This window comes from Electrophorus electricus, chromosome 12 (genome assembly GCF_013358815.1).
Source record: "Electrophorus electricus isolate fEleEle1 chromosome 12, fEleEle1.pri, whole genome shotgun sequence".
Classification (NCBI taxonomy): domain Eukaryota; kingdom Metazoa; phylum Chordata; class Actinopteri; order Gymnotiformes; family Gymnotidae; genus Electrophorus; species Electrophorus electricus.
This window is the reverse complement of record NC_049546.1, coordinates 1,194,491-1,217,137: the sequence shown is the minus strand read 5'-3', so window position 1 is coordinate 1,217,137 and position 22,647 is coordinate 1,194,491. Positions and strand designations below refer to the sequence as shown.

The 22,647-nt window shown below is 43.1% G+C and overlaps 3 protein-coding genes across 5 annotated transcripts; 1 reads left to right on the top strand and 2 right to left on the bottom strand.

Moving 5' to 3' along the window:
* Positions 1-1,575: 1,575 nt before the first annotated feature.
* On the bottom strand, positions 1,576-3,112 carry LOC113567553 (cytochrome c oxidase subunit 8B, mitochondrial). Its single transcript, XM_026995600.2, has 2 exons — positions 2,902-3,112; positions 1,576-1,764 (listed from the first exon to the last, which is right to left on the bottom strand). The coding sequence occupies exons 1-2, from the start codon at positions 3,010-3,012 to the stop codon at positions 1,669-1,671; spliced, it is 207 nt and encodes a 68-aa protein (XP_026851401.2). The 5' UTR covers positions 3,013-3,112; the 3' UTR covers positions 1,576-1,668.
* Positions 3,113-16,953: 13,841 nt separating this feature from the next.
* zgc:110339 (uncharacterized protein LOC550490 homolog) lies at positions 16,954-19,372 on the top strand. The gene is given in 7 exon segments (XM_035532337.1): positions 16,954-16,978; positions 17,211-17,261; positions 17,764-17,858; positions 18,094-18,226; positions 18,229-18,260; positions 18,343-18,463; positions 18,955-19,372. Coding segments are annotated over 7 exon segments (579 nt in total). The 3' UTR covers positions 19,077-19,372.
* A 356-nt stretch (positions 19,373-19,728) lies between these two features.
* Positions 19,729-22,436, bottom strand: galn (galanin/GMAP prepropeptide). 3 transcript variants are annotated; one of them, XM_026995611.2, is made up of 7 exons: positions 22,349-22,436; positions 22,196-22,276; positions 21,827-21,881; positions 21,381-21,452; positions 20,350-20,436; positions 20,051-20,122; positions 19,729-19,963 (listed from the first exon to the last, which is right to left on the bottom strand). In XM_026995611.2, exons 2-7 carry the CDS (start codon positions 22,274-22,276, stop codon positions 19,902-19,904), a joined length of 429 nt encoding a protein of 142 aa, XP_026851412.2. In that variant the 5' UTR covers positions 22,349-22,436; the 3' UTR covers positions 19,729-19,901. The 3 variants fall into 3 exon arrangements, with proteins under 3 accessions (XP_026851412.2, XP_026851413.2, XP_026851414.2); XM_026995612.2 differs by having other exon boundaries at positions 20,051-20,119; XM_026995613.2 differs by lacking the exon at positions 21,381-21,452.
* Between the last annotated feature and the right edge of the window lie 211 nt (positions 22,437-22,647).

Genomic DNA, 22,647 nt, shown 5'->3' with positions numbered 1-22,647 from the left:
TCCCCCAACAAATGAGGTTCTGCAGTGGTGGATTTGTTTGCAGTCATTTGCATTAAAAAATAATCGTTATCCAAAAATGACCTTTTCTTTGCAGCTGTAAAAAATTATAAGGGTGAACACCCACAGTAAAAGCTGAATTATGCTGTTTTCAAATTGGTGCTCTTCAACAATGTCTTTCAAAGTGTACAGGAAACTGTTAAGTCATTAAATGTGAAAAGTCTCCTTTTAAAGTAGTCAGATGCTATTTTTCACACTGATTTGGTAAGTAGACCACTGATTCTATCAGTCTTAGTGTCTGACATTTATCACCGTCTGTGTAAAGTGCAACATGTGGTGCAATTAAGATAATGGCTTGTGTGGTTTACTAATACGTACGGCAGGGTTTGCAAGTCTGGCTGTTTTGTTGCAGTTGGTGATTCTGTTTACTACACAAATTGGGTGCAGACAGATGATTTTCTAGCAGAAACACATTGTGTTCAGCTTATCCCATCCTGACCAGCTGTAGCAGGTTTGTGTTAAAACATGGAACTCTCCACACTGCTGGAATTGGGCTCCCTGATTTAAAACTTTCTTTTGATAGGAAAACACTCATTGCTTGGGTTATTCTTCATGTACTTCATATACTTTGTGTGTCACCTCTGAAGGTGTAAGTGGGTATAAACTCATTTTCTGTAGTGCACAAGTTCTGAAACAACCTTTGCAATTCTGACCGGTTTCTTAGCAACTTCCTCTATGCAACTTTCCTGTGGGAGAGAAGAGGCTGTTTGTGTCTTGCGGTAAAACCTCTCTGAGGATGGCCCCGTTTAACAGCCGTGATAAACATCCCAATAAAAGGAACTAACCCGAAAACATCCTGAGGACTTGAAGTTGAGGCTTCCTCCCAAAAATTCTCTTCCTCTTAAATCTCTGAAACCAGGCCAACCTGATTTTACTATGGAGTCCATCCTGCCAGTGAAATGTGTGCCTGTGCATTGCACACTCCGGATGTTGCGTGTGTGTGAGAGAGAGCGTGACTGAAGGCAGCCCGTTCTGTCCTGTAGAATTGGTCACTCCTTCCCAGCACTCCCTGCATGTACTGTTTTTAAAGTACAAAAGACTCCAGCTTCTGCCTGCGTATCAATCCAGAATACCAGATTATGTCACTTTAACAGACCACATGCCTTCACAGTGATATGTCATGTGCGTTGTGACAATTTGTATGTGTAGAACCTTCTCTGGAAGCAAATGATGACTGATTAAAGTCACCAAGACCACTTCCAGAGCGGATCTGATTGGCCTTCACAGAAATACAGCGCAACTAATCCTTGTAATTGTGTACCAGTGTAAGTAGGGTCATCACCTTCCACACACCTGGTTTATTTACCATCAATGTTCCCCATTTTACATACATATGACTTCAGTGCTCAAAACATATAACTCATGTAAAAAATAACAGGGCACAAGCCCTGTTCTACCAAACTGGAACATTAATCCATCACTATTGCTAAATGCTGATTTCCGTCAGATCTGGTTTTTGTGTATTAATCTACTTTTTAATGGTTGCCACTACATGACGCATTAATTGTAAGGCGTTTGTTTAGGTGTTTGGTACATTCGTTTATTGATGAGGCATAAACAGGGTTTTCATGGCGGAATGCAAGGTGCGGCTGTGACTGAAGTAGCACGCGCTCAGGCGCGCTTCTTGTAGTCTTCTAGGTGCATGAGGATCCATCCGGACGGGACCAGGATCGTCACAAACATCATGGTCAAGCCGATGGCCTGCTCCTGAAAGGGACCCGCAGACCACGTCACTGAGCAGCGCAGACCAGCAGCAGGACATTCGCACGCGGCACATCGCGATTGTGGCGCGTGCCTCTGACGACAGGTGTCTAAAAACACAAGGGACTCCGCGCATGCAAGTCTTTACTCCACTAAGTAAGCGAGACCTATGGAAAGTGACAGGAAGTTAATTTGAAGGCCTTATGGAAATATAATAGTTTAAGTTATATTTTATAATATAAAATATTAAACTATAATTTATATAATAGTTAAGGGATCTGAACGGTAGTAGCTGCTGGATATTAGTACATTTACTCCACGTGTCTGAGGTCCGTCAACACGTACACAAGTGTTTATCCGGTCACTGGAGCGCTAGTTGGGTTTTTAACAACAGCATCATGGCTAACTCATTTCAAAGGCAAAACTGTTAACAGCAGTATGTTGGATACTGTTATAAAAGGCAGAGATCGGGTCTTCTGTAGAGTGGCAGTCTCAGTGTACGCGGGCCCATCCGCGGGTCTCGGCCTGCTTTGGCACCGCAACCTCTTCATTATCGACGCGTTTTCTGTCCTGAAAGCTTTCTGACTTCACCCAAAAGACTAGCATATTCCAAGGATATTTTTACCCGGCTAAGAATGAATTAATATTCGACTAGACAGCGGTTTCTCTTTTAAATAGCGTGGTGACTTTATTTGGTTCCAAGGTCAGAAGCTTGGCCGCTTCCCAAAATAATTGTATTGAGTGGGGAGCTCAGGAAGTGTCAGCAGAGCAGAGTAAGTACAGAGAGAATCACTACACAAAGTTTACCAGCGCACATGCGTCAATATCCGTATGTAACCCTAATGTAAAATGCAGGCTACAGACTGGAGTTCATATTACAAGATCTGCTCATAACGCTGTACGTGCGCACAGTGACGCCGCCAATGGCGTTAAGGTTGTTTGGTTTCGTCTTCCTTCAGTCACAACGTGTGATGTGCATTATTTGAAAATAATCCGCTTGAAACTTTAGCTGCTCGTATTGTTAAAAGACTGGCATATATGGAGTGCGAATCCACGGCTGGTCCGCGAGCCTTATCCAACGCGCGCTGCGTCGGCATGCCACGAAAAACAAGCAGTGCGCGAGCGAGCGCGCGAGCCACTCACCCCGGCTGTCAAGGCGTGCTTCGCTGGCTTTGACGTTATACTGGCGCGAGGGACCACCTGCGGCCTCACCGACGCTCTGAGGAAGCTGAAGGCGCGGCTCACGCTCGACATGACTCTCCCTGTGGGCTCCGCGGGTTCGGTGTGCGGCTGTGAAGAAATGCGGTCTGCAGCGGCGCTCGCGAGGTTGGACTGTGCCCTTCTGCGCGCGCTGTTCGCCGTTCACCTGCTCCGCGTCCGCGCGCGTACTGATCCGCCCCGCGCGCTAGCGGGCTCTGATGTGTTATTGGACGCCTACACCGGAAAGTTCGGATGATCAGACTCTCCGTACAGTAGTCTGGCCTCTGTGGATGTGAGTCATTATAATTTAGGTCTTTTCTAGAAGCCTTCATGACTTGAAAAGGTGATTTAATACAACGGCTCCTCAAAGTCATAAAACACCCTGCAGCTCAACGCACGGACACCCGTCGTTTCAACACCAATAATAATCATAACGCAGTACTAATTTTGGCGTGTGTATTGGGCCCTTACACTGTCGTATTATTTATGAGGCGCTCTTCTCAAATGTGCATTACAACAGCGCGTGCTTCTGGCAAAAAGCGTGCGGCCCGTACAAACTCGCGCGAGCGCGGAAGGCGGGGTTGTATTAGCGTCACTCTCTCCAGTAATAGACGCCCTGAGAATTAGGGCCGCGTTATCCCAGATCATATCTGTGCGAAAAACTATGACTATTTCACAGCCAAAACACTGAGTTTCCGGTAAGAAAGTACACCTTTGGATCAAGTCTGTATTTTGGTTAGTACTGATTGTCACATCTCCCGTTATTCCTATTCAGGTTTCCTGGTGAATCTGTCCCCAGCTCCTTCCCTGGGGGCTTTGAGTACTCAGTGGGGTAGTCTGGACTTTGCCCTGCATTCTTTGGCTCTCATTTGGTGCTCCCTGTTCTGGTTACTCGAACTGTGTCTGACCTCGACGCTGATATTGCTGAAGTTGGAATTATGTAACTTGTATTAAAGAGTCTCTTGGGTAAAATAATCTTAGGTAGTCTCTTGGATAGATGTGAGGTATTTAATCTGTGCTAATTTCAAACCATCATGCCAATACATGCTAAACAGTGTCTGATAGGGGTGATTGTTACACCTTTACAAATGACAAGTGTTACTAATCCGCTAATGACAGCTAAACACAGTTTCTTTATCCTGTTTGTTTTCTACTCTCCTTTTTATATTCCAAGACACTGGGTGAGAAACTGACAGGGGTGTGCAAGCAGACTTAAACTGTGTCAGTAAGGCCAACGGATATTCTATCAGCCCTGTGACATGGAGCAGATAGTGCAAGAAATGACAAAACCACAGAGAGCAAAGCCCAAGCCAGCTGTTTACTGTGGGCTATCGCGGCAGTCAGCAGCATTCAACGCACAGAGGGAGGATGTGTGCACTGCTTGCTTAACTGGGGCAGCAGGTTTGTATTTTTGGACTTACTCCAAGTGAGGCAGGCCTACTGAACATCTGACAGGTGCACATGTTAGACCTGATTAGGAATCTTTTTTTTTAGTGTATCAGTTCTTTTATTTGCATGCTGTGTTGGTATGTACAGGAAGAGGTGCCTGTGAAAATGATTTTCATTGTTTTTGGAAATATAACAAAGTAACGTGTATGTATTCACATGCTACTACTAGATGTTGAAGTCATGGCATATGCACAATGAATTTATTTAGATGCACATTTACTGGTATGGTCACAATTTAAATCTTTACTTTTATTGTTACAACTTACCCAGGTTGTGTTATAGCTTACACTAGTATTGGGGTGAGTTAATTTATAGCTTGCCCCAGTAGTATGGTGGGTTGTGTTACAGCGTACCGGGCAGAGCCCCACCCCCACCTCGGATACTCTCGGATACTACAGACTCATTTCTGTAATGTTGATTCCTGCATATAGACCGATCGTCAGACGCTCAAAATCGCTTCTGAAGCAGGTGAGAATCTGGCCAGCAGGAGCCATCTCTGCTCTTCAGGACTGTTTTGAGCAGACGACTTGAATCACGTTCAAGGAGGCTGCTACTGACGGTGGCACTGTTAACCCGGAAGAGTATACAGCATCAGTGACTGGCTACATCAGCAAGTGCATTGATGATGTTACTGTCTCCAAGACCATCACCACACGCCCCAACCAGAAGCCATGGATGCCTGCTGAGGTGCGCATGCTACTGAGGACCCGTGACTCAGCCTTCAGAGCAGGTGACAGAGATGCTCCCAGGAAAACAAGAGCCAAACTGTCACGTGTGATCAGGGAAGCAAAGCGTGCACACGCACAGAGGATCCATGGACAGTTCAAAGACACTGGTGACACACGGCGCATGTGGGAGGGCATTCAGGCCATTACTAACTACGGGGAAACATCACCTTCCTGTGACAGTGATGCCATCTTCCCAGATGCACTGAATGACTTCTATGCACGGTTTGAAGCGCAGAACAACGTTGCAGCAGAAAAGTCCATCCCTCCGCAAAATGACCAGGTGCTGTGCCTGACGGCGGCTGATGTGAGGCGTACTCTGCGTGGAGTTAACCCACGGAAAGCTGCTGGACCAGACGACATCCCGGGTCGTGTGCTCAGAGAATGTGCTGACCAGCTTGCAGACGTCCTGACAGACATCTTCAATATCTCTCTGATCTGCGCCATGGTCCCAACATGCTTCAAGACCACCACCATCGTCCCCGTGCCTAAGAAGCCCACGGTGTCGTGTCTCAACAACTACCGTCCCATCGCACTCACATCCATCATCATGAAGTGCTTCGAGAGATTCCTCATGAGACACATCAAGACCCAGCTTCCCCCTTCTCTGGACCCCCTGCAGTTTGTGTACCGCTCCAACCGCTCTACAGATGATGCCATCTCTACCACACTTCATCTGGCACTCACACATCTGGATAAAAAGGGCACCTACATAAGAATGCTGTTCATAGACTTCAGTTCAGCATTCAACACCATTGTTCCTCAGCATCTGATTGGAAAGTTGAGCTTACTGGGCTTGAACACCTCCCTCTGCAACTGGATCCTGGATTTCTTGACTGGTAGACCTCAGTCAGTCCAGATTGGGAGCAGCACTTCCAACACCACCACACTGAGTACTGGTGCTCCCCAGGGCAGCGTACTCAGCCCTCTGCTGTTCACACTGCTGACTCATGACTGTGCAGCGATGCACAGTTTGAATCACATCATCAAGTTCGCTGATGACACAACCGTGGTGGGTCTCATCAAACAAAGACAACGAGTCAGAACTGGTGAGCTGGTGTAAGGTCAACAACCTGTATCTGAATGTTGACAAGACAAAAGAAATGGTTGTTGACTTCAGGAGAGCAAGGCGAGATCACTCCCCGCTTGCCATCAATGGCTCCTCAGTGGAGATTGTCAAGAACATCAAGTTCCTTGGTGTTCACATATTGGAGAACCTCCAATCACCAGTTCCATCACCAAGAGAGCCCAGCAACGTCTTTACTTCCTTCGGAAGCTGAGGGAAGCCCATCTCCCATCACCCATCCTCACTACCTTCTACAGAGGTACTGTAGAAAGCATCCTGAGCAGCTGCATCATTAGCTGGTTTGGGAACTTTGACCGCAAAACCCTCCAGAGAATAGTGAGAACAGCTGAGAAGATCATTGGGGTCTCTCTTCCCTCCATCACGAACATCTACATAACACGCTGCATCCGGAAAGCCACCAACATTGTGAAAGACCCCACACACCCCTCACATGAACTGTTCACCCTTTTGCCATCTGGAAGAAGGTACCACAGCATCCAGTCCCACACCTCCGGACTGTGCAACAGCTTCTTCCCAGAAGCCATTAGACTCCTGAACTCTGGCTAACTCCAATTCCAATTCAGATTCCAAAATGGGCACTTTTATACATGCTTATACACAGTCACACACACATACACACACACATACATACATATCCGTACACACACTCACACATTGTTTTGCATCGGACTAGTGCTGAAGTCAAACCTCACATAAATAAACTATGCACTCCTGTTGCAGTCTTACACATTGTCCTACTTGCTGCTAGAGTACTGTTCTAAACCAGCACTGTACTCTGAACTGTTCTGGCTGCTACCGGTGACTGCTATGTTCAGTGTAGCATGTCACTTACTCCTATGCACAACTCACTTTATGTATTCCCAGTACTGTGTACTGCACTAAATAATTGCACTGTCTACTCATTTTGTATTTGTCCTGTTCTGTATTTATTATTGTTTATTTAATGTTTATTTAATGACATTTTTGCACTATATTGGACTGGTTGCACTTGTGTAGCATGTTGTCTGTTGCACTGTTGTTTTGTGTTGCACCATGGTCCTGGAGGAACACTGTCTTGTTTTTGTTGTGTACTTGTATATAGCTGAAATGACAATAAAACCTCTGAACTTTGAACTTGAACTTGAACTTACTCTGGTGGAGGGGTGGGTTGTGTTATAGCTTAGCTCGGTAGTGGGGTGGGTTGTGTTTTCTCTCACCTCGGTGGTGGTGTGAGTTGTAACAATGGAATTCCTTGTATTTTGCATCAGTTAATGAACTGTGTGCTGCAGCTGGAGAAGTTAGAAACAGTTACTTTCAGTAGACAAATAAGGGTATTTTATGGGCTCTAACCTGAATATTCTGTAAGAAACAGGTGCTGAAACAAAAATTGCTAGTCAACTCCCATCTCCTTTGAAAGCAATGCTTATGTAAATTTGACCTCTCTCTTCATGAAACTACATGCCCATCATAAATAATGTGCTTTTACAAATGTTGTCAGAAGAAAGAGCTATTGGACTGATTGTGTTTGAGTGGTGTCTGAGAAGTGTAACCCTTTATACTAATCTGGGGAACCTGGTAAGGGAATCCACTCTGACATGTCTGAGTACTGACCTTCAGAAGCCATCATGAACATACCAAACAAATCAGTCACATGAATACATGTGTTGTATCTATTATTGCAACTGAGAATTTAAAGTCATCTTTTCAAAAAGATTGACCGTTGTCTTAAAATCTGTTCTTGGGTATTTTATTGCTGGTACATGTGTTTTCATGATGTACAGGGTTCCCAACTATGGGGCGTCTTCTTACAGACAAATAAACAAATCTCAAAGTAAAGATCAGAATGTTATGAATGCAGCCTGTGTTCTAAGTGAACGTGGGTGAAATACTATACAGGTGCTCAATAAAACACATTCAATGACACCACCACAGCTGCAGTGCGAGGACACATGGTCCACGTTACAAAACCTGATCTCACTGGGTCGGCATGACGCCCTCACAGTGGGTGGGGCGTAGGGTGGGGGGTTAGGGTCCCGCCGCTCACACGTGATCTGGAGCTCTAGTTTCACAGCTGTTGGGTTTTAAATAGAGTTCTTATGCTTTAGCCCTTCAGCCTCATGTGGGTAAACGTCGATGCACAGCCAACAGAGAAATCAAACCGCAGCCAAATGACTTTAATTGACACAGGGAACAGTTTAATTCACCAAAAGTGCACTTGGGCACTGTCCACCCCCATGCACAGTGAAAACACTGAAACAAACGGTGTTCTCGGGGTGGATTCTCTTATGGGATGTATATGATGAGCAGGACATCTCATTTGCTTTGACGTAAGCACACCATGTAGATTTCAGTTCTTAGCATCTAGTAAATGCTAATATTTATGTATTACTAATATTATATAAATAATATAAACTTAGTATAAATATAAATAAATTACACTTGCAACATACTAACATGATGAGGAGCAGAATGAATCAAACATGATTAAAGACCTCTCAAAATCTGTTAATGTTATTTGACATCAAATATTTTACAACTTTTTGAACAGTTTGGCTAATTACAGAACGACTACTCTACTCTGTATAATGGATCAGTACATCAGTCCTACTCTGTATAACAGATCAGTCCTACTCTTTATAATGGATCAGTACATTGGTCCTACTCTGTAAAATGGATCAGTACATCGTGTGAAGTGAAGAGTCGTGTGAGTCCCTCAACCTCCACCATCTTCAGTTTCCGGGACTCTTAAACGGAGCAGCAGCACAACACAAAGACAGCAAAAGAATGATAATGTTATATTCTGAACTTCCAGTATGGGGCAATGCATGAATTATGAAAGTTCTAGATGCCACTACATACCTTTGATAACAGAGTACCAGCTCTTTAACCCTGATGTGTAAACATCATCCTCCCTGTCTGGGACATATCTTCTACCATCTGAGGAGAGTACGAATACTAAATAAAAGGAAACCTTTTCCGGTATGATGGGTACTCTATTCTGCTGTCTTACAGCTGGTGATGATTCCTGACTTACAAGTATATAATCTCTCTCTCCCTCCCTCATTATATATATATATATATGGACTAAAAGAAAAAAAAAAAAAAAAAAACAGAGTGCGTCACTCCTGAAAAGTCTAAATGAAGCATTTCAAATGTAGCATAATTTAAATATACTAGTATTTTAACTGTACCACTATGTCTACAGGGAGCTGCCCATAGGAAAAAATATTCAACTTCAGTTTGTTTAGTGTGTTAAATAAAAACAATTACTTGGAATTAATTCGTTTTTTCCTCAGTTTTTTGGTTTATTTCCAGCTATTCTAATGTTAATTTTAAAACAGTGCATTAACATAAATTATTTTTAATAATCATAGTTGTGGTAGTTTGAGAAGACCAGTTCTGGTAGTTGGCAGGTGCTTGAAAACCTGGTTTAGATAAGTTTGCTAAACAAACACTGTACCTGTTTTTCAATCTATAAAACATACAGCCAGACAGGTTTATATTTCCAGTGGGTGCTGGTCTGATCACAATAACTCACTGTTAGCTAGGTAGGGAAACACTCACATTTGCCCTTCAGGTACAGCATTGATTGTGGTCCCCAGTTCTTAGACTCAGCTGTCTGTTAAAACGTGTAGGACATATAAAAGAACAACATATTAGCTGTTTTAAATGTGTAACATTTTGAGCCAAACAGAAGACAGACCTTACCTTCTGAATGCAGACTGATTCCACAGTCAAAACCACTATCATAACTGAACAAGTCCATATGATCTGTGTTCTTGGTTTCTAGTGTAGGAGAAACATCAATTAACCAAAATCAATATTAATTTTATATTGAGGTTTGAGCATAAGTTGCACAAAAGTATTTACCATTTTTACCCTACCAGCAAAGGCTTTACGTCTGAAGCTGAATGCTGAGTCTGATCCGTCCAGTGCTGAGTCTGATCCGTCCAGTGCTGCGTGCTAAGTCTGATCTGTCCAGTGCTGAGTGCTAAGTCTGATTCGTTCAGTGCTGAGTCTGATCCGTCGACTTCTCTCGTCCCTTTTTATTCTCATCAGCAGCAACAGGGCACCTGGTTCGATACAACCCACTGAGAGAGACAGCTTAAGCCTATACTGGCCTATCACGGGAAAGCCTCCACGTTAACCCACACAAGGGCTGACGTCAAGAACACAAGTGCCATAATGAAGATCAATAGTGAGGTTTACCCTCAGTTACCAAAATCAGACAGCAAACACAAGTACAGTTCTGTTTTACTTTAAACAACCAGAATGATATAACTTATTTAAAACAAAAGAACTGGTAACAAACAAATCCATATATCTGTTGATGTATGCCAATATAAATTAAAACACAGAGACGTGTTCAAGTTAACAAATATGAACAAAAGTTTTATAAACATTAACAAAAATGAATATAAATAGTAACAGCATAAATATAATTGTTAAAATATTTTTTCTATATATATATATTCTCTACATTTTGTAGGTAGTATAGGACAGTAGTCATCAACTCTCCACCTCCTCACCCAGGTCTGCTTGTTATGAGTCAGTAATACATCTGCTTTATAGAGGAAGGAACAAAGCTCTGCTCCTGGACATCTACCCTCCAGGAGGCTTTATCTCCATGTCAAATTTAACCCACCTGATCCAGCTAATCAAAGACTTCTGAAGACAGTTAGATGGAGCAGGTGCAGTGGATCAGGATTGGCCCGATCTCCAGAAGCATGGTAGGACATTCCCATAAATATACTTAAATGTTAAAAAAATCTAATAAAACAAGTCAAAATATACATAAAGAAACATATACATCAGATCTGTAATACAAAAACGTAATAAGTGTACAAACAAATGGAAAAATATGTTCACAAAAAATACAACAAATGTTGTATGTAAATAATGTATATTTAAATAACCACAACATAAGGATAAACTATTAATGTTAAATTATAAAAATATTATTTGAGATATTTTATAATCAATCATCCATGACAACAAACATGGGGACAGTGGGAATGTCCTTTGTGGTTTACCACTTCACTCTGGTGTATTTGAAAATGGACTGCACGATTTGCGCCAGGCACTGTCCAAACTCCTCTAGGATCAGTCGCTCAGCTTGGGGCGAAGCTTGTCCGTCCTTCTCGGCCTCCTCGGCTTGCGCGAGCAGACAGCCACAGGTGGCTTCCACCACGTCGGGCGTGATGCACGACAGAGGACTCCTATCAACACACACACGCACACACACACGCACGCGCACACACACGCACGCACACGCACGCACACGCACGCACGCACACGCACGCACGCACACGCACGCACACGCACACACACGCACACGCACACGCACACGCACACACACCTGCCATGACCGCCATGAAAAGAAGAATGCTACTTCAGATGTTTGGAAAATAGCAAGCAGCCAAACCAGAAATGCCATAAACTGAAATCCTCTGACTGGTCTGAGCTCAGTGGACTCTTTATTCCATTACTGTTTCCTTATTTTAAAAAGCTCTTTGTTTCACTGGCCACATGATGCGTTTTAAAAAAAACATAACCAAAACACAAAAGTATTTTTTATTGCTATTCTTATTTGTTTTTGTGAAAATATGAGCTTGTCAAAGCTTCGATGTATTAGGTGGCACTTCACGTATTGCCACTACGGGCTTTAATTGGCTGGTGGTCCAGAGAGTCACACTCCTCTCTCCATTGGGACTGGATGTGGGAGAAAAACACAGGCTAAAAAGGCAGTGTCACAGCAGGACACGAAAACAGTGAGGCTCACCTCTGCATTTCAATTACGCCTGGCTAGCTGCGCTAAAGCAGAGGTCACGTACATAAAGCCAAATAATGATCATAATAGCTACATAAAAGTGTCCCCTATTTCAGTCTTCCATCAATGGTCATCAAGTCCATCAGCTGAGATAGGGTTGTTTCGTTAAAGTCATGTTCTGTAGACCCATTTTTAAGCACAAGCACGCATCTCACTTGGTGTTACGTGAGTCGCTGTAGAGGTTGTAGGTAGAGCTGGGGTTGTCCCGTCCTGCCCGCTCCATCACAGGACTGCCCTCGTAGTTCCGACAGCCCACACACTTACAGCTGGACGAGCACATGATCTTGGCCTGTAACACAAGCACTAGGTTGGGTGAAATGGGAACAGCAAAGAGCTGCTGTCTGTGAGCAGGTGGGTTCCTGCATGGCCGGTCACCTCATAACACTCGCAGTAGTTCTTGAGGCAACCTGAACGTTTGCAGTTACAGCCCTTTGTGTGTCGACCTTTCAAACATCCTCGCTTCCTGATGTCGATCTTTGGGTGGAAGGCTTCTGGGTTCCTGTCCAAACAGATCTGCAAAGCACCCATGGAAGAATCCAGATGAGTGTGAAATCAGTGAAAAGAGAGTAGCGTGGTCAGAGAGAGCACAGGGAGATGATGGAGACAGAACGTACCTTAATGGCCCTGCATCTCTCAGACTCATGCTCCATGTTGTTACAGCAGTTAATGCAGTTACAGTTACTGCAGACCTCCCCATTGGCAAAGCAGTCACAGTAGCTGGTAGCAGAAAAATCAGGAGAGAAACATCTCAGAATCACATCGTCACAATTTTAAAATAAAGAAGCACAATATTTTTGCCTGGAGAAACAATTTGAGAAAAGACCCATGGATTACAATGTTAAGCAGTAATTTCATATTTTGTCTAAGAGTTAAGAGTTATACTGTACAGTGAGACCACAACCATTCCATGTGCCAAATCAGGCATGTTTTGGGAAGGGTCAGTATTTTGCTGAGTGAAAGCCTGTTTAAATAGAGGCTCATACACAGCTGTCATAATTCACCACATCTAGCCATTAATAAAAGATAATTAATCGACTGATTAAACAATAAACACACATACACTTACAGTTTCAAACACTGTGATTTGGTACAGTTGCATGGCTTCTTTAACCTTTCCCAGCTGACACTAAATAAATATGAATGATTTCAAAACAAAAATCAATATATGAATGCAATGTGACAAAAAATTGTTTCAAATGACCAAATCTACTGTATGCAATTGTGTGATGTGTGTGTGTATGTGCGTGCACGTTTGGTGAATGGCCCTACTGTGAGCTCCTACTGGTGTGTCCCTCCAGCGTCCTACCCACTGTATCTGGGTGCTCAGGACATGGTGCTTGGTGGAACTGCAGGTGCAAACACATACAAAACTGACATGCAAATATCTTCATACAATACATGGATTTGGGGTATTGTTATTGTTTTTTGCAAGAAGTTTAATGTAAATATTTAACTTGTAATTTTGCCTAAGCACAAGCCCATGACTACATCTGCATGGCCCTTTAGAGCACAGTGTGTTGACAGGTGCACTCAAGGATGAATCAACAGGAAAACAAGCTAATCTAATGACCTACAGGCTCAACTGAGTACTAGTTGTTTTACTCAATACTGAGTACAAGCTGATTTCTAGAGTTGCCATACATTTTTTCATGGTTCTCAGAGCAGACATACAATATCATCCTCATTAATGCTAGACATGTTTGTTTTATCACTGTGTAGAGATTCACTGTACAGTACAGACACTTCTCTAAACTGAAGCAGTTGGCTTGCTAACCCTCTCTGACGTGCTACCACAGGGTGCTCTCAGCTGTGTAATGACCTGTGAGGTGTATGGAGCTGGCATGAGGTTGAACATGTAGCCAGAAGCAGGAGAGAGGACTGAGGAAGGCTGGACAATGGCGGAGCAGGTAAGGGACGACGGATAAGGCTGAGAAGAGAGTCCGGTCTGCACTGGACACAAGCTCACAGGTACACCATCACCTGGTAGTCAAAGCATGAGACAGAGGGTCCAACACCCGATATTACATTGACCAATGATGAAAAGATCACGATGAAAAATCTCACACAAACCAGACAAAACATTAATTCATGTTTTATTGAACAACCAAAGGGCTATAATGGGAACCAAATAGCTATGCACTGTTCTAGGGTTAGAGCTGAAGGATATAAATGAACTCAAAAATAAGGAAGGATGTAGGTAGCTGTTACCTCTCCCCTGCGTGAGACAGTGCTGGGGAGAACCTTTGGGATCTGCTGGACACCATGAGGGCTGCAAGCTGGGTGCTCCACAGCCCAGGGCCTCAGGGTGGACCAGCTGTTTCGGGCTGCAGTGATTCAGCATCAGCATCTGCCCTTCGCCATTCACACTGCACACAACCTACACAGGCACATACATCAGCTCACCCACCTTAGGCAGAAGACTCACTTACATATACTTTTACATGTGTTCATTTAGCAGACATTTGCATCCAAAGCAACTTGCACATGGAAACAGCCATCACAGAAAACATCTTTGAGATAAGTACCATAAGAATAAGTTTTTAATAATTTAACACAGATACAGGTAATCAAAATGCACTGTTTCATTTGTACAGTCTTTCAAGAGGGACAATATGTAAAAAAGAACCAGGTAATACCGATCACGACAGAGTAAACAAAGTGTAAACAAAGACCTTTAAGTCCTAGTAAGATGGAAAGCATGTGGACAGGCAGACTGAGGGGTTGAGCTCATCAGGTGATGAGATGTTCAGATCATTACATTATACCCAACCTGCACTACACCTTCATCTGTATGGAGGATTTTATGTCATTTGGAGGATGAGCAGGAGGTAGTACCTGGCACACATTTGAGGCATAGACAGGGATCTTCTGCCTTGGCTGCTCCTGAGGTGACATTAACATAGTGAGCAGTTGGTTGGACTGAAGCAATAACCGGAGTGCAGTTCACTAGTGGTGCAAGTTTAACATTTTAAATGGTAGATGGACCCAAGGTGCTATATATTATCAGGAACAGTTTTTAAGTGAATTTCTCACACACACACACACAAAATAAGTATTCCAAGTAATGAGATCTTACGTTCTGGCCTAAGTCCAGTTGATTATACTGTGCTAAGTCTCCATCAAATTCCTGTCTGGAATAGGCCTGCTGAGAGCATTCGTCTGCCACCTCTGTGCTAATGCTAGCCACAGCATCACTAATTTCTTCCTGCCACAACACATTAAACCATCAACAGGATTAAGACTCAAGATTACTGTGGGAAATATGTCAGTGTTCTACACAGGCCCACACTGGCAAATGTGTTCTTCAGGCCACAGGGAACAAAATGTGTATTATTCCTACTGTGAAGTACATTTAAAAGGCAAGAACAGCACATAAGGATGATGTTACAAAAGTTTAACCAACATTTGCATGAAACATTAAAGAAGCCTTTATCCAAATCTACTGTGCACTTACTGACAACATTCCATAGGGAACAGCTCCTTCAGCTGTCCAAACGCAGGGTTCATTTTTACCAAGGCCAAGCAAAGGATTCCAGAAATGGGAAGGGCTAGACTGAGGAGGCATGCGATCAGGACAGGGAACACTAGAGTATGAGGGGGAAGTGTCAGCAACAAGAGGACAGCAAAATCTGTGAGTGGCAAACTCATCATTCCTGAGAGATCCATCCAGTCTGGGACGAATCAGCCCATCCTCGCACGTGATGTGAGGCCGTGGTCTGTCTCTGCTGGGCTGAACATCACTGAAGATGTCTGGGATTTCCACACTGCAGCGAGTGGAAGGGTCTCCGGGTGCGTCTCTTTGGCAAATGCGCTCTTGTCCCTTGAAGTAATTCATATCTTCCAAGTCGAATGTGAAAATCTAAACAGGCACGCTAAGAAATGGAAGAATGCTAAGTTGCTTATATTACCGACTGGCGCCAGTTTAGCTAGCCGTTGTAGTTGGACAGGTTTTAAGGTAGCTGGTCGTAACGTTTGCTGGCTAGTTTATCAGTTCTGGTATTAGCTGGCTAGCTAATGAACACGATCGACCAAGACCAGCGCAGCTTACTTAGCTTAGCATAGTTGGGAATCTTTTAATCTAAACACACAATTAAGTTATCTGAGGGTAAGGAACTGCCTGTAAGATTGTATTTTGAACCTTTCTGCTTCAAGCTGTTAGCTAACCACATTTGTATAGTTTAATTTAGGTCGGCCACGTACATTTATCTAACCTAACCTAGGTAACGACATGGCGAGCTGCAGCAGGTTGCTAGGTTACCTTAGCTAGCTAACAGAATTAGCTCAATCTCAGGCCAGTTTACTAGCCAGATACTTATCTGTTATCTTTAAACAAAGTAACATTCGCGTTATTATACAGGGTTCCGTGTTTGGGCCGTCTGTCCACATCTGGCCTACATTTCTTCCCGTTTTTGTTAACGAACGGACCGTTTAGTATGGCACGTGACAGAGCGAACACATGCGCTGTTTCTGAGGCAGTCGCTTATTAATGCTGGGGTTGCGCTCATTTAAACGCCTTTCAACATCCACGTTCTCTAATTAGCTTATCTTCAATTTCTATCTTAATTTATTCCATTTATTTATACTCTGCAAAGCACACTGTGAACCTTATTTTTAAAAGAACTACATAAATTAAGCTTATTGTTATTATAATTAGTAAAGTAACAGACTTTTTTATTGAGGCGGCCGTAGGGCAGAGTGACGCTAAAAAAAAATGGAAGTAAAAAAGTGAGTTAGTTGTTTTCACCACTTACTACTGTGTGCTTGTGAGTTTCATTGAGTATAAAGGTTATTAGCCAAATTCTTATGAAGCTCGGTTGCATTGGTGTCAGTGGCAGGATTCAAGCCCACACTTGAATGACTGGAGAAGTCCTTTGGGGCTGCCAGACTGAACTCATCTGAAGTTCAAGAAGAACACCAGCTGTACCATGGTGAGGGCGTTCAGCACCACAGGTACACAGTAGTTGCATTAATGTGGAGAGTCGCTCAAAGTTGGCACCACTCTGAAAGGGTCTGTATCAGGTATTGTGGATGCTGGATTCTGGGGGTGAAATGGGACTGACGTACTGCACTGTCAGGCCTCTGGACCTGAGGGAACAGTGTCAGGTGGTTCACCATGACAGGTTGAAACCATATACCCTGCCACTGTTGTTCCAGCCCTGCGTTCTCTCTCATTCTTCCACAGTGCCTCCGTTCCCTGCCATATCACCTCCTCAGCCGGTTCAAGTGACTGAGGGTGGGACTGAATTAGTTACTAGGGGGAGAGATTTGTACTCGTTTAAAATCATGTTTGCATATTTAGCCTGTCTGTAATTGTGACTGGATGTAAATGTCAGTGATTTGGGAGTCATCATAAAGTAGATGAAATAGCTGGTTTAGTTTCCCTCTAACCTACTTTTTACCAAAATCTGAGGTTGTGCAATGCTGAAATGGGACTGTTAACACTGCAGTACATAGACATGTCCAGAAGATGGAGCCTTGATATTGGCATGGACAAGCTGCTCCCCATAAAAGTGGCATACATATTTTGTCCCTGACATTAAATCCATGTCCCCAAAAGTCAGTTCCTGTAGCCTTTCCTATACACACAGTGGTCAAACAGTTTATTTAATTACTCAATAATTACAAAAACCTAGACTGGGTTTGGAATTATGGCTGTAAGTATTTGCTGTAGTCTTTTTCACTCCTGTGGAAATGTTTTGGTGTGATTGTCTCTCTGTGATTCACTTCAAATTCAGACGTGGTCAGTGATGTCAGCATTGAGACCACTGTGCAGGAACTGACATCAATAGTGGATGTGGAAGGGCTAAACTGCTTAATTAACAATGCTGGGGTCCTTAGCCCTACTGACCCCTGAGCCATGATGAAAACCTTTGAGAGTAACACAAACTCTTATCTCTTTTTTTACCAAGGTATTTGCTTTATCAGTGCAGTTCAGGAAGATACTTTGCACTGTTCCACAGTGTTTGAACTTAGCGTCACCATCCAGTATTGATGATAATGATGATGATCTCTGTAGCACTTTAAGTACTGAGCAGCAGGTCATGTTTGGGTGACGCTAATGCCAGAGATTTTTACAGGCATCCCTGCCATTGTTGATACTGGCAGCGGCTGGCAGTAGAGGTATTAAGGGTCATAGGTCCGCTGCGATCAACATCCTCTCTGTTCTTGGCTCTATCCAGCTTAACTGGACTGAGGGAGCGATTTTAAGGACTATGCCTATGGGGTCTCCAAGGTGGGGCACGATAGCACCATTGGTTTGCTGGTGTGTTATACAGGCTGATGCGTTTTTGTTAACGGTTGGCCTGAATATGGAGTCAGAGGGGAGCATGCGCACTGCCCTTCACCCACAATGCCTGGCTACTGATCTGGAGTCAGAAGGAATCCTGTGCACAGCCTTTCACCCACGATGCCTGGCTACTGATCTGGAGTCAGAGGGGATCCTGCGCACAGCCCTTCACCCACGATGCCTGGCTACTGATCTGGAGTCAGAAGGAATCCTGTGCACAGCCTTTCACCCATGATGCCTGGCTACTGATCTGGAGTCAGAGGGGATCCTGCGCACAGCCCTTGACCCACGATGCCTGGCTACTGATCTGGAGTCAGAAGGAATCCTGTGCACAGCCTTTCACCCATGATGCCTGGCTACTGATCTGGAGTCAGAGGGGATCCTGCGCACAGCCCTTCACCCACGATGCCTGGCTACTGATCTGGACTCAGAAGGGATCCTGCGCACAGCCCTTCACCCATTATGCCTGGCTACTGATCTGGAGTCAGAAGGGATCCTGCACACAGCCCTTCACCCACGATGCCTGGCTACTGATCTGAAATCAGAGGGGATCATAAAGGGTTCCACTGAAGAACTAGGCTATTCTAAGTAATCAGACATGTCTGTGTTTCTTGTTATTCCTTTGTTTTACATTTTGTCCAGGCACCTGTGAGCCCAGAGTGGAGTGTTTCATCAGTGCTGACTGTGATCTCAAAACTGTGTGAGAAGCATCATGGTGAATTCTTGAACTACTCAGGGGAAAAAATATCATGGATGTCTTAATTTGCAAATGCATAATAAGACTGCAGAGAGAATCATTTATTACTGGTGTTTTTTACTTATCATTGACGATATGTTTCATTTAGTGACTTGGCATGTGTATTCCTGGATGAGAACAACATCCATCTGTAGGTCCTGAAATGAATAAAATGTTTGTGTTTAATGTGATGTGGGTGCTGATGTTCCTGTTGATCTGATCTAAATCTACTTAGTTCAATCAGCTGTGGCTCCTCCTCACTTCACTTTGTGATTGTGTAGTGACATGTAATTTCTTATACAATCTGTTAATCAAGTCAAAATTAAATCAATGTTAAGTCAGTAACTGCAGTTTTACAGTTTGTGTGTGTGTGTGTGTGTGTGTGGTACATGTGTGTTTGCATGGGTTCTATTAATTCCTCATATGGTTAGTGGGTAATTGGTAGCAGGTAAAACAATAGATAATTAGTTATTCATGTATTTAATCTGTTTATCTTTGGGGGGTAGTGAATACATGAATAAGTCTGAATATGGGATATTTGCTTCATATATCTGTAAATGTGAAATAAATCAATCTTTTACTAGCACTGAATAAGATATTACTGATTGCAAGCTGATAAATGCAAGTTGCATATTTAATATGACAAAATAGTGACTCAAATGCCATTAACAACTTTTATTTGTGACAGTCTTCAAGTCAGCCACCCAAGTAATTCTGCAGGACCTATATGTCAAGACTGAAGCAAACAATATAGTACTAAAGACATAGCTCGTTAGATGGTGTTCAGACAGCCATGGCAAAGGTCAGAGGTCGGAGTGCATTGGCCAGAGAAATGAGAAGTTTAGTCTGAGTTACGGTTGACTCAGCTCATCTGATGTCAGAGAGGAAGCCAGACTTTCGAGGGCGCCTGTTTCTGAAAGACAGAAGCCAGATGAATTCATTTCAGTACAAGGACAAATTAGGGTCCGGTTGAAATGTACACATATTTTTGAAATCTCACCTTTCAATTTGAGGTATGACAGAAAGTCTATGATTGTATGGACAACATCTTCATCTGCTATTCTCAGAGCTCCTCCAAAAGGAGACAGCATTAATATTAGGTACAGACACCATAGTTGCTTTTTAAATAGTCAGGATGTCTTTTACTAAATCAGCAGCAAATTGTGTTAACTTGATCTTAAAATACATCCATGAGCAGAGTTAATTGTACTCCTTGTTAGTCTCCAAAATGCAAATGGTTGTAGCTTGTAATTAGACATTTTCACAAATGGCTACTGAGAGAAGGGTCTGAGTAGGTACCGGGTCTGAAGTCATCCTCTAGAGGCGTGTCCCTCTTTCCTGCTAACCTGTGCTTCTCGCTCAGTGTCCTGTGACTTTCAATGGCATCTGCTCATATGGGACAACCACACACAGTCCAGTTTATCTGCACAAAATGCATGTTGTTGCAGCCCACTCTTCTCTTTTCTTCTCTCCCTTTCATTCTCCACCCTTGATGTCTTCTATCTTACTCTATTTTCCTCTCTCTCTCTCTCTCTCTCTCTCTCTCTCTCTCTCAGGCCAACATACACACACACGCATGCACACAAACACAGTGGAGCTCTCGTGTATCGGGCAGTTTGGGGCACCCATCTCTCTAGTGTGCATGTCTGTAGACAAACACGTCTGTTCAGGGCTGACGAGCATCCTGCAAGGCTTCAGTCATGGAATTGCTTTCAGTTTGATTTTCACCAATCACAAGGCAAAGAGCACAGCCATGTTCAGAGACAGAAACAGGAAGTGCACCCTGCAGAGGCAAGAAGTGATGGTAGGATCTCACAGCAAGCCAACACAACCAGACAGACAGGCAGAGAGGAAGCTGGCGTGACGAGAGGGACCGGAGCTCCTTTCCTGATGGGCTGTCTACATACTGACATTCTGTGACTGGGCCTTGTGCTCATGGGCTGGATGGAGCACATAGTTATGGACTCAATTGCTGTATGTTCTGAAAAGGACTTCAATCTTTTTTTCTCAGTTTTATGATCAGTTTTTATTATAATAATTATTATTATTTATTACTACTACTATTTATTATTATTATTATTATTATTATTATTATTATTATTATTATTATATCAGGATTTCTGTTGATACTATATTATTACAACTCCTTTATGAAATGCTTTAGGGTGAGCATTGTGCATCACAATGCTCCTCACAGCTACTGACAGGCTTCTTCTAACACAGAATTTCCATGCCGTATTGATACTGCGCCGACAATACAAACACACAGAGCGATACAGTACAGAGCAATTCCCTATGTTGACATGATCGACTTGCAGGAGCTATCTTACATTGACCAAGCAGTTCTTCCCTCCCCCTTGCACTGGGAGCATCCTTTATCTGTATTAGATGATCAATACGACCTGAAACACACGGATTGAGGGAGTTTTACCTGAGCTTACCATACAGACAACGCTGCGGAGCCAACACGTGCCCTAATGATTAACTAATTAATCTCAGTGACATCCTCTGTCATAATCCAGTTTGAAGGAAAAACGTGCAGGGAGCGTGGATTACCTAAATATCAACCTGCATTCTTTCCCTTTTCAAGCGTCTTTAATCAGGCAATCAATGAAGAATGCACACAATACATTTACAAAGTGTTACAATAAGCATTATTTTGTGGAGGGGGAATAATAAAATGGAGAGATTGGACCGATAGAATTAACGTCATTTAAGTTTCAGAATTGTAACACAGCTAAGCAAAAGCCATCTGAGATGAAAGTGGGGAACTCACGAGGACCGAGGAGGTACCCGGCGCTGTTGAGCGTCCAGCCGCGCTTCTCCTTCGCCTGGGACCGGGGAAAGACGAGAGCACTGATTCGGCAGGATGAATCCCCGTTTTTATTTTAAAACTTACCGACACTATTTCGCTGTAATTTCTCAACGAGAATCCAGGGACAAAAGTTTTTACCATACAAGTACTAGGAAATACTACATCGAACATTTGTGATTACATATGACACAACCTGTTCTAAAAAGCGCATAAGATGCGCAGTTTTTAATGCGTATAGAAAATATTCATACAAATCAAGTAATATAAAGTAACAGACAAATTGCATTATGGAAAGCTAAGTTTGATACTGAAAACGAAGTAATTACATACCGCAATAACCATTCCAAGTGTCTCCGTCAAAACTGCGCAAAGAATAAGTGATATACAAACACCGCCAAAACACTTCTGCATCTGCAAAATTGAACAAAGTAAATATGCGTTCACACAGTCTTTTCTTAGAAAAAAAGAAGCAAAATAACATACCCTGATAATCTTCAGTTGTTCCTTTACAGGAAAAAAAGTTAATTAAAAATACGTGTCCAACTCTAACCACGAGTTTGCTGGAAGTTCTCCTCTGCTCCAGGTGTTCTGGTAGTACGCATGGTTTGGTCGCCTTTTATTGAGACAAGGAATGTCTCTTCTCTTAGGTTTTTACGTCAGAAGACGACATCTCTCTTTGTCGTCTGAAACGGAACATGAAAGTAAATTACGAATGATCGCGTCTTATTGTTCTGGTTTTAGATATTATTCTGTTTCCTCTTGAAATTGTCTTTCAAATAGAA

What these genes read in the sequence shown, in the direction of transcription:
- galn (XM_026995611.2), bottom strand. Translation starts at nt 22,276, where the DNA reads ATGCAGAAGTGTTTTGGCGGTGTTTGTATATCACTTATTCTTTGCGCA. An exon ending in CACTTGGAATGGTTATTGCG is followed by an intron (nt 21,882 to 22,195) that starts GTATGTAATTAC and finishes CCCCGGTCCCAG; the next exon opens with GCGAAGGAGAAGCGCGGCTG. An exon ending in GGAAGAACTGCTTGGTCAAT is followed by an intron (nt 20,437 to 21,380) that starts GTAAGATAGCTC and finishes CCATATGAGCAG; the next exon opens with ATGCCATTGAAAGTCACAGG.
- LOC113567553 (XM_026995600.2), bottom strand. Translation starts at nt 3,012, where the DNA reads ATGTCGAGCGTGAGCCGCGCCTTCAGCTTCCTCAGAGCGTCGGTGAGG. An exon ending in AGCACGCCTTGACAGCCGGG is followed by an intron (nt 1,765 to 2,901) that starts GTGAGTGGCTCG and finishes GGTCCCTTTCAG; the next exon opens with GAGCAGGCCATCGGCTTGAC.